Raw genomic sequence first — 10,866 nt, 5'->3', positions numbered from 1 at the left:
TGTGGCAGAGGCTCAGCTCAGGGCAGTTGGGAAGTACGGGGGGGGGGGCAGGACATAGCCCCCAAGGACCAAGTTCTTCCAACTAGATCCAACCTCCTCCAGTGCGACCACCTCCCGATGGTCCATCCAGGAAGGATCCCTCAGTGGATTAATCCACTGCTGAGGTCAGAGTTCCCGTGACTCCATCACCCCCAAAAGCCCACCTCTGAACTCGCTGCACAGAGAGGGCGCCGGCCTTCTGCACACCAGCCCTGGGACACTGCAGGTCCAGCCCGCCCGGGGAGCTTCCCTGTCTTGGCAGCAGGTGGAAGTCCTGAGCATGTCCTAGAGTAGAAGCTCCGGGGGGCCCTGGATGGCCGCCGGGGAAGCCCGGGGCCCCCTTCCAGCTGCCCGAGCTTACAGGGAAGACAGGGTCCCCCCACTGCCCAAGAGCCAGTCACAAGCCACACAGAGTCCCCGACGGACCCTGATTCTGCTCCTTCCAGCCTCGGCACAGAAACCTGGGTGCTCACAGGAGGTGGAACTGTCCACCTGTCCCCCCAGGTTTTCAGTGGAGATCCCTGCTTAGCACCCCCCTTCATTAACAGGGACAGCGCCTGAAGTCAGTGGCTTTCCCTGGGACCCCAGGTTTCCTGGGCTAAATTCAGCTGCTGGGATAGCCCTGCCTCCCCAGCCTCCACTTGAGAGGTGGACATGGGGCCGGACACGGGGCGGGGGCCACAGAGACGGCGTACTTTTAGAGAACGGTCCAGGTTCTGCATTCAGAAGTGCCCAGCCCAGGATTCTTCTTCAGGAAATGCAGCCCAGCCTTCTTAAAGGTGAAGCGATCTGGCACTTCGTCCCAATTTCCTGATAAATGGTCACTAATGAAATGTTTGTCTGGGACTCCGAGGAGGCCGAGTGTGGATAGATAACGTCAGTGGCTTTGATCTTGCAGACCAAAGCGTCTTACATAATGATAAATTATACCAGGTTTCAAATCCTCTAAGTGATGTTATCTGCAGCACCACTGCCTCCCTACTATCTCCCAGTTTTATTTTCCCTCCGTGAAAGAAATAACAGTGTGTAAAGGCTTATAAACTCCAACTCTTATCTGTTAAAATGGCTGTGCTTTTCCCTCGCCTTAACATGCAAATAGACGGCCTTCCTTAAGCCCTTGATAAAGAGCTGGAAGAGGAGTTCAGGAGGTTCTGATAAGATCCCGAGAACCGGCCAGTGAACAAAGGCACCCAGGAGTTATTACCTGCCAGCACCACCGCAGGCAGCCCTCCACATCCTCCAGGCCGTTCAACCTGGCCCAGATCGCTGCGCAGGAAGGGGATGAGCAGGAGTCGCCTGCTCACACAAGACGCGTTCCCTGTGGTCATCAGCACTGCCGTCACAGTGGGGGCCAGGGGCCTGGGAGGCCGCTGCTGCCCAGGCAAGATGACCTCGCAGGTCTGTGAATAGCCCCCACCTACCATTGACCTGCCGCATGACCTTGGGAAGGGCCCAGGGGCCATCAGGGACCTCTTCTGTGGATGAAGGAGGGTCTGCCCTGAGCTGCCTGCAGGGGCTTTGAGTCTGAGGGCCACGGGAAGTGCCCCTCTGCATGCTCCCTGGTCCCTCATGAAGCCACCACACAGGAAGCCACGTGCCTTCACTTTCCCACAGACCTGACAAGATTCTGTCACCAAGCGCTCCCCGGCCGTCTGTTCCGTGTTGCGCTCTTGTCCAGCTCTCGTCCTGTGGACAGGCCCTCTGCCGGGTTTCCATCCGAGGAACTCCCCTTTTAAATTGCAAAGGGCTGAGTGACAGGCCTGGGAGTATGCAGGCCTGCAGTGTGAGGGCTTGACACTGTCCAGCCTTCTTGGCTCGTCCATCCACTGGTGGACACTTCCGTGCTCTCCATGGCGAAGCCCCTGGGCACAGTGACAGCTGCCTCTCGGCCCTGCCTTCTCTCTCTCTAGTTGACAGCTTATCCTTGGCCTTTGACCCCTCTCCTTGGCGAACCAGGATGTGACAATGGCACACCTTCAGAGGTGAGTGGTCAATGGATGTGGGCTACATGTGCAAATCAGCATCCCAGAATCCTAGTGCTCACTGGTGGCCAGTGGAGGGGAGGGAAAGCAATGCCCCGGGGACTGTGATCCCCAGCCTCCCTGCTGGGCCGCACCACAGGTGAGATCTGCAGTCACCACACAGAGAGGCTCCCCCTAAGTCACAGAGCAATGAGGCGCTGGCGAGGGCGCAGCCCGGCCAGTGCTGGCCTGTGGTGGGCCCCGATGCAGACTCCAGACTCTTCCAATGGCTTGTTCGAGGGCACAGGAGGGTGGCACCACCACCCTTGCAGCAGGACTTGGGCCTGAGCCAGGGTGTGTCCCTCCTGTGGAAAGAGGTGTTCAGAGACCCAGAGCAGAAAGTGCCCCACCCTTCAGTAGACTCACAGCCAAGGGCACCACCCCTCCCAGGTCTGCTCCTGCTCTGCCTCCTGGTCACTGACACAGTCCTGTCCTGGCTCTGCCATCATTCAACCTGCCACTGCCGAGGTGGAGACTCCCAGGCACCTCGGGTCCCCTCTTGCTCTGCAGGCCCTTCCCGCCCAAACGCTGGGCTACTGCTCTGCCCCGTGCCGCTTCCTTCCCTCCCCTGGTCCTTCCCATTGCCCTCCAGGTCTGTGGACCCTCTTGGAGGCTCACAGTTGTCCCAGGGATCAGGTGCCCACCTGCTGGGGACACTCTCCCTCCTGAAGGGAGCTTGTCCACCTGCCCCTGTGATACTAGCCGCCTAATAGTTCCTGGCCAGCAACTCCTATGCTGGGTCCACATTGTGACAGAGCTACCCACTGGGGCTGGCATTCAGTAGGTGCTTGATAAATAGCTTTTGCTCAATCAGTGGTGGCCCCAAGATAGCCCGCCCATCTCAGACCCGCACAGTGAAAGCCAGGCCCCTGCTTCTCCCTACCAGGAGACCCAGCCTGCCCTGGCCTTCACAGTGTACCCACGCGCATACAGCAAGTGCCCGCTCTCAGCGGCTCATCCTCTTGCTGGTCTTGTGGTCCTGGCCTTGAACCGCCTCTGGGAGTGGGCAAGTCAGACTTGCTGGTACCCTCTGGAGCCACCGGGGGCCCAGGGCCTGGTCCAGCAGAGCCACACCCTGCTGAGGAGTGGGCAGCCTATTTATGCTGGCAGGCCTCTTGAAGCCGATAAGAGCCACACTGATGGACACTATAGACTGAGACAGTCTCAGGATCTCTGGCCTGTCCGCTGCTGCCTGTGAGGAGTGACCAGAGCGGCCCCTGGAGCTGCGAGGACCCCTGGGTGAGCTCATTCATCACAGCATCATAAAATAGCAAGAGGACTCACAGATGGGCGCACGTGCCCCAGGGGCCTGGCCACACCTGTAGCTGTGGGTAGGAGGGCACCTGCCGCCCCAGGCCCCCAGTCTGCAGAGCAGTGAGAAGGGGCCAGACCCAGGGCTCCTCTGCTAGCCCACGTGGATTGGAGCTCTTGGCCTCTGATAGGGAACTGCAGGAGGGCGGGAAAGGAGGCCAGGGTCCTGCCCTGCAGGGCCCAGAGACCAGGGCTTCCCTGGGTTCCCGCCTGTGGTCTGGCATGGCCACAGTGCTCCTGAGAGTGGGGACTGGAGGTGACCTCCACGGTCCCACCCAGCTCTAGAGACCACAGGGCCTCAGAAGGCTGCCCTCATCGCGGCTTGGCTTTCTGCATGGAGACGAGTGCCACTGGTCAGCATGCACCGTCCAAGGTGCCTGGTTCGGTGGCACTCAGGGCACTCACGGAAGCCCTGTCTGCCGCCAGACGGGTTATGTTTCCCATAGATGGTACAGAGATAGCACAGAGGCCCTGAGAAGCCAGAGGAGGAGGCTCTAGCTGTCTCTCTGCCCCCCAGGGGCACATCACCACCCTTGCAGTGACAGGGGCAGGTCTAGGGGACCTCAAAGCTGGCAGGATCCCAGCAAGAGCCCACCTCCAGGTCTGCCTGTGATGGGCGTCTGGGGTCCACCTGCGGCATGAGCAGGCATCACCGCCCCAGTGGGACTGCAGGTGTGCGGCTGCAGCCTGTTGTGCCTCTCACCCTGGGCTCTGCACTCCACAGAAGCTCTTGTCACCAGCTGACAACCGTGAGCTAGGCGAGCCAGCGGAAGTGCCACTTCCAGCCGCAGCGGGGTGAGGAGAGGTCAGGCAGGCCCAGCCTGCAGGAGGAGAGGCCGTGCAGAGCCGGGCTGGTGGTGTGTGCAGAGCCTGGTGTGGGCGGGGGCCCCACTCGTGCAGGGGCTGGAGCTGCACCCAGCTCATGCACAGCACGGCCCACTCGGGGCGGAGCGATGCTATTTATCTTCTGCAGTGAGCTGAGACGGGGGGAGAATAGAAATGAGAATCTGGCACTCAGAGGAAAGGAAGCAGCCACTCTGGACCTGTCACATTATCACAGCAAAAAGCAAAATCAGAAACCAGCTCTGGCCTCCCAGATCCTGGAGGAGCTTCTCCTCCTGGCATCTCTAGCATCTGAAGTGGATGTTAATTTCATTCTTTCCTTTTCTTTATGTTCATCTCCACCCCTTAGTATGCATGGGTGGTGTAAGCTCCATGTCAGGGATGTTTCCTGGGAAAATCTGTGCCTCTGTATTTATTGTATTCTCTGTAGACATGAAAGTTAAGCCTTTTTCTAAAGCGGGAGCTGTGAAGATGGAGATGAATATGCATATGCAGAAGATCCATGCCTCCGTGTGCCCAGTGTGTGCTCAGCGTTCTGGTTCCTGGAACACTGAAGGCAGGCGTCCATAGCCCCACAGAGCTGATTTTGGAGAGCAGTAAATTACTTGCTGTAGGTCATGGAGGGGGAGCTGGACTGGGCTTCTCCTGCAGAAAGCCCGACTGTGAGGCGTCTCGCGCCGTGACTCATTTCACAATGAGAAAGCAGAACTCTGGAGGTCATGCAGGAGGCGGCTGGGATGCAGCGGCCCCGATGTGAGGTCTGCAGGGCTCTGAAGAGCTCTGAACTGCCTGGCCCCACCTTGGCCCTTGCTTCTCTGGGCGACTTCTCTGGCATGCCCCCAGCTGCAGGGAGGGAAAGGTGATTTTTCCCAGAGTGCATGGAAGGTGGTTTATAGCTGCTGCAGAGAGCACTCTGAGAGACTCTAAATTACCGTGCTCGCTGAAACATGCGTGCATGAATAATAGATCCAGCCCAGATGCAGAGCGCCTCTTGCGCAATTTCTCAAGGCGCCTCGAGACTCTCTCAAGGGTGCTTGCCGAGGTCACAGCCTACTTGAGCTATTCCGGGCTGGGAGAAACAGAAATCTGCAGGTGGAGAGGACACACTATTCCTCACCATGTCAGCCTCATGCTGACACTGGCGGAGGGGCAGGCTTGCAGGGGCTGCGCCTGCCAGGAAGGGAAGGAGCCGGCGTCTGCCAGCCCCTGCTCAGGAAGTAAGGGGCCTGCAGCCGTGCTTCATTTAATCTTCCCAAATTAGTGAGGCGGGAATGTCCCATTCGACATCGTGGAGATGGCTGGACACAGAGAGCTCTACATGGTCCATGAGCACATGCCTTAGCAGGGGGGAGCTTTAAAATCCGAAAGCAAAACCGTGACTTTCAGGACTGCTGTCCCCCGGGGAACCTGGGAGCCTCAATTCTAGCAGCACATGGACCAGTGACCTTGAGCATGCTGATGTCACCAGTGTTCCCAACCACAGTGACCTTGATGTCACAGCACAGACAAGGTGCCCGCAGGTCCTCGGGCCATTACGCTGACCTCGAGAAGGGCTGGCCCAGCAGGCGCTCCCTGGTGTTAGTGTGCACAGTTCCCTCTTAGGCTGCCACGGAGGGCAATTTGGGAAGGAGAGGGCGTCCCGCAGGTGTCTTGCTGTGTGCACTGTCAAGCCGTCTGTCTGCAGTCCCAGAGGCAGAGTCATTGCCCCCACCATGATGTCCAGTCCTCGTCCCTAGTACGTGTGATTGTGTCACCTCATGCGGCAAAGGAGGCTTGGCCAATGGATTGTGTTGGATCTCGAGATGAGAAGGTGACCCTGGATCATCCAGGTGAGTCCAGTGCTGTCACCAGGAGCCTTAGGAGGGAGCCAGACACCAGGCCCAGTCAGAGAAGGAGAGGACCGTGGCCCAGGGCATGGAGAACGGGAGGTCGAGCCAAGGAAAGCGGCAGCCGCCACGCTCCGCGGTCACAGCCTCGTCTCTTGGTGCCGGGTGTGGGTCTGGAATGGGCCTCAGTCATGGTGGAAGGCTGGCTTCCGGCTGGGAGCAGTGGGAAGTGGTGAGCTGCAGGAGGGCCAGTGGAGAAGCAGGTCCAGGTGCCTGGAGGCTGTCGTGTCCCCTGCCCCTCCCCCTCCCCCCCAGCGGCCATGCTGCTCTGCTCTGCCCCCACATCCCCACAGGATGCTTGCTTCATTGAGGCCCCAAGTGGTGGGGCGAGAGACCAGGGACCTCTGTAGCTGTGAGCCAGGGAACCTCTTTCCTCCTGACCTGATGTCCTCAAGCCTTTTGTCCCAGTGACAGAAAGCTGCAAACACGTTACTCACAAATGTTGGCGCTGTGCCCATGGCCTGGGCCTGTGGCTGCCCCCTCTACCTTCCCTGGGCCAGCACTGCCACAGCCTGCCGTCCCCATGCTGCGTGCTCAGCGCAGGCTCGTGGCCAGGAGCAGGTGTGGCACCTACCTGGAGGGGCCCCTCCTTCATGTTCCACGTGCAGATGGAGGATGCAGAGGTGAGTCGTGAGCATGCTGAGGGGCCCCGTAGGCATCACCTGTGGGGGAGGGAGATTCTGTCCAGATATGGGGGGCACAGTCATCCTGCTTGGCCACAGGGCATGGTGCCCCTGCACACTCGGTTCTTGGGGCATCCAGTGACCTGGCCTTTTCCAGAGGGCTGCTGTTCTAGGCAGACAGTTGTCCATGGCATGACACGGCCGCCCCCTGACAGCCCCACAGCTGTGCTGCTCCCAGTCCTCTCCAGCCACCCACAGCCTGCAGGGCTGTCCCCAAATCAGAGCAGCTGGTAGGACAGGGACACCCACGCCCACCAGGGGGCGCCCTAGGAGACGGCTCAGGGTTGGTGGCTGCTGCCTTTAGGGGAGGGTACAGGGTGGAGACCACGTGGGGTCCTGGGGAGGGAGGCTGGCTCTGGACATGATTCTGTGTTCCCCACTTTAAGGACTTACCCAGGCAGCAGGAGGAGGCAACAAGGTCACAGAGAAGCCTCGGTCACTGCATCTCAGCAGAGAAGGGTGGCTGTGACCCTGGCCTGGCGGGTCCTCGTTTCCTGGGGGACACACTTTCAGAAGCGGGTTCCTCAGCTGGTGTGGTGCAGCAGAGGGGCTCTGGGGGCGGGGCTGCCAGCCTGCTGCTCCACAGGAGGCCAGCCGTGGGGGCACCAGGGACCGGCCAGGCTCCCTGGTCGTCCCCAAGCACAGGACACGCCTGGCCTGCTGGAACCCGACTCACTACCCGCAGACGGGATTTTCAAAGTGCGTCAAGCCGACCCGGGTTAAATCGCAGGCGGGCGTCTCCAAGTCAGGGGAGCGGAGGTTTCCAGGGAGAAGCCGGTTCCAGAAAACAGGGAGACTGTACGAGGACAGTTTGGTTTGTTGGAAAATTTATTTCAGAAAAAGAAAGTGGGGACCAGGGTGTGAGGAGTCCTTAGGTGATGACTTAAAAGCGAGGTTTCCCTCATGAGAATTCTACATTAAGCCATTTTCTGTAGTTACAGGGAACAGACCCTGAGACGCATTTATTGTGCCGCGTTGACCCTCACTTCACATTGGACTCACCTGCGCAGCCATGGTCACAGGGGCCACCTCTGGAGCCTTGGCGCTGCTCGCTCCCGGACACGGCGGGGAGACCCTGTGGCTGAGCCTGTCGGGGGAGGGAAGCCCTCCAGGAGGGAGGGTAAGGTGACAGAGCTCTCCGACTCCATCTGGACACGGGTGACACCAGATTAATCTCTGAGCAGGGGGTGCCTGTGGGCACGCGTCCAGCACTGCAGGACCCTCCCCCCCAAGTGCCTGCCCAGCTGTGGCTTGGGGCAGCCCAGCTAATGAGTGGGAGGCCACAGACAGGGCCAGGGACCCTGGAGCCATGCTCAGCTGCGGGGGATCCCACAGGGAGGCTCCAGGCTCGGCTCCCCTGTGACCAGAGCCCACCCCCTTCCTGGTCCCCAGGGCGTGCCTTTGCCCTCAGCTGGTGGGAGGAGGGCCCCGTGGGGACTGTCTCTCCAGCAGGCAGACGGAGCTCTTGACGTTCCTCCGCTGGCTACTGGCGCAGACCACAGGCTGGGCAGGCCGTGAGAGGGCATCGCGGACCCTGCTGGGCACGTCCTCACCGCCGACCATCCTGGCTTCTGGCTGAACAAGGGCCTCGCATTCCACATCTCCTCTCCTCTGCCAGCACCAAGTGTCCACCTGTGATTGGGCCTCCCCTGGGCGTATGGACCCTCGCTAGGACCCTACTAGGACTCCCCTGGGGATGTCCCCTCCCATCACTGGGAGAAGACTCAGAGGTCAGTGGACCTCCCCTTTGGCAGACCTCTGGACGAATGTTGGGGGAAGCCCCTGGAGGACACCCTGCCCAGGCCAGGGTGGTGCCGCTGGCCCCACTGCCCTTCCCCTGCTGGAAAGCGCCTCCCGCCGCAGAGGCTGGGACAAGCCACAGGAGGACCTCCTCGTCTGTCCCCCGTTGTCCACACAGGCCCCCGCTGCAGAGCAGAGACTGAGGGCCGGACTCCTCTGCTCCCCCACTTCCTTGTCCTCAGCCAAGTGCAGGGGACTGGCCTCCTCCCGGTCAGCCCTGGGACATGGACCTGGCTGACTGGCCTCTGCTCCTCCAGCTCTTCTGCTGGGTTCTAGGAGGTGGCTCCTGATCTCCTCTGCTCCAGCGCTTCTCCTCCCTGTCCCTGGTGGGCTGCGGTCTCCCTGCCCATTTCCAGGCCTCCTGCTGCTTCTGCTGGTGTCCCAGGAGGATCCAAGTGTGTCACGTTCAGGACCTCGTCTACTCGGGCCCTTCTCCACGGCCAGTCCCCGCAGGAGCCTGGCTCCCTCCAGACGGTGCCGCTGAGGCCCCTCAGCAGAGACGGGTTCATCCCAGCTCACACTCGGCAGAGGTCCCCTCCCTCTGCCCACCCCCTGCGGTCCACCTGTAGGCCTGAAGCAGAGGTCACCGTGAGACACCGCGTCCCTGAATTCCACCTTCACCTTCCCCAAAACCTAGCCAAGTTAAGGGCACAGAGGGAGCAAGCCTGGGCTGGAGGGTCCCACCCGGGTCGTCCTGGGAGGGTTCACGAGGGTCGTCCTGGAGGTCCCCCACGGGTCGTCCTTGAGGTCCCCCATGGGTCGTCCTGGAGGGTCCCCCCACGGGTCGTCCTGGAGGTCCCCCACGGGTCGTCCTGGAGGTCCCCCACGGATCGTCCTGGAGGGTCCCACAGGGGTCGTCCTGGAGGGTCCCACAGGGGTCGTCCTGGAGGGTCCCCCACGGGTCGTCCTGGAGGGTCCCCCCCCCCAGGGTCGTCCTGGAGGTCCCCCACGGGTCGTCCTGGAGGTCCCCCACGGATCGTCCTGGAGGCCCCCCACGGATCATCCTGGAGGTCCCCCACGGGTCGTCCTGGAGGGTCCCACAGGGGTCGTCCTGGAGGTCCCCCACGGGTCGTCCTTGAGGTCCCCCATGGGTCGTCCTGGAGGGTCCCCCACGGGTCGTCCTGGAGGTCCCCCACGGGTCGTCCTGGAGGGTCCCCCCCGGGTCGTCCTGGAGGGTCCCATCCGGGTCGTCCTGGAGGGTCCCTCACGGGTCGTCCTGGAGGGTCCCCCACGGGTCGTCCTGGAGGGTCCCACAGGGGTCGTCCTGGAGGGTCCCCCACGGGTCGTCCTGGAGGTCCCCCACGGGTCATCCTGGAGGTCCCCCACGGGTCGTCCTGGAGGGGTTCCCCACGGGTCGTCCTGGAGGGTCCCCCACGGGTCGTCCTGGAGGGTCCCACAGGGGTCGTCCTGGAGGTCCCCCACGGGTCGTCCTGGAGGTCCCCCACGGGTCGTCCTGGAGGTCCCCCACGGGTCGTCCTGGAGGTCCCCCACGGGTCATCCTGGAGGGTCCCCCCCGGGTCGTCTTGGAGGGTCCCACAGGGGTCGTCCTGGAGGGTCCCCCACGGGTCGTCCTGGAGGTCCCCCACGGGTCGTCCTGGAGGGTCCCATCCGGGTCGTCCTGGAGGGTCCCCACAGGGGTCGTCCTGGAGGGTCCCCCACGGGTCGTCCTGGAGGGTCCCACGGGGTCGTCCTGGAGGGTCCCATCCGGGTCGTCCTGGAGGTCCCCCACGGGTCGTCCTGGAGGGTCCCCCACGGGTCGTCCTGGAGGTTCCCCACGGGTTGTCCTGGAAGGTCCCACAGGGGTCGTCCTGGAGGTCCCACAGGGGTCGTCCTGGAGGTCCCACAGGGGTCTTCCTGGAGGGTCCCACAGGGGTCGTCCTGGAGGTCCCCCACGGGTCGTCCTGGAGGGTCCCCCACGGGTCGTCCTAGAGGTCCCCCACGGGTCGTCCTAGAGGGTCCCACACGGGTCGTCCTGGAGGGTCCCCCACGGGTCGTCCTAGAGGGTCCCACACGGGTCGTCCTGGAGGTCCCCCACGGGTCGTCCTGGAGGGTCCCACAGGGGTCGTCCTGGAGGGTCCAGACACCTTAGACTCCTCCCTTCAACGCCCTCCTTCAGCCGAGCACCGACTTCTGCCCACCTCACCCTGGTGGCATGCAGCCTAGGGCCCCTCCCCTGATGCCCCTCCCCGGGGGCCACAGCCTCCTGGTGCTGTCCTGCAGCCTCAGGGGGGCCGTGCCTGTGCCCTAACAGCTGGGGACACTCGGGGGTGGGAAGCAGAGGCC

General features: G+C 62.1%; 2 protein-coding genes across 5 annotated transcripts in view; both read left to right on the top strand.

The window, feature by feature from the left end:
• Positions 1-4,144: 4,144 nt before the first annotated feature.
• The window catches only part of LOC120884943 (uncharacterized), a 13,789-nt gene continuing 7,067 nt past the window's right edge, over positions 4,145-10,866 (top strand). The window contains exons 1-2 of one of the 2 annotated variants that reach the window (XM_078036785.1): positions 4,145-6,043; positions 6,496-6,723. In XM_078036785.1, the coding sequence (XP_077892911.1) occupies positions 5,995-6,043; positions 6,496-6,723 (277 nt within the window). In that variant the 5' untranslated portion in view covers positions 4,145-5,994. The remainder of the gene's footprint in view (positions 6,044-6,495; positions 6,724-10,866) is intronic. The other variant, XM_078036786.1, reaches the window with a different exon arrangement.
• On the top strand, positions 6,722-10,746 carry LOC144373782 (uncharacterized). Of its 3 annotated transcripts, none has more exons than XM_078036782.1 (2): positions 6,722-7,903; positions 8,279-10,746. In XM_078036782.1, the coding sequence occupies exon 2, from the start codon at positions 9,338-9,340 to the stop codon at positions 10,670-10,672; it is 1,335 nt and encodes a 444-aa protein (XP_077892908.1). In that variant the 5' UTR covers positions 6,722-7,903; positions 8,279-9,337; the 3' UTR covers positions 10,673-10,746. The 3 variants fall into 3 exon arrangements, with proteins under 3 accessions (XP_077892908.1, XP_077892909.1, XP_077892907.1); XM_078036783.1 differs by having other exon boundaries at positions 8,233-10,746; XM_078036781.1 differs by having other exon boundaries at positions 6,722-8,513; positions 8,702-10,746.

Source organism: Ictidomys tridecemlineatus, unplaced genomic scaffold (genome assembly GCF_052094955.1).
Source record: "Ictidomys tridecemlineatus isolate mIctTri1 unplaced genomic scaffold, mIctTri1.hap1 Scaffold_492, whole genome shotgun sequence".
NCBI lineage: Eukaryota > Metazoa > Chordata > Mammalia > Rodentia > Sciuridae > Ictidomys > Ictidomys tridecemlineatus.
Note: the sequence above shows the minus strand (reverse complement) of the source record. Positions and strands in the feature narration are given on the sequence as shown.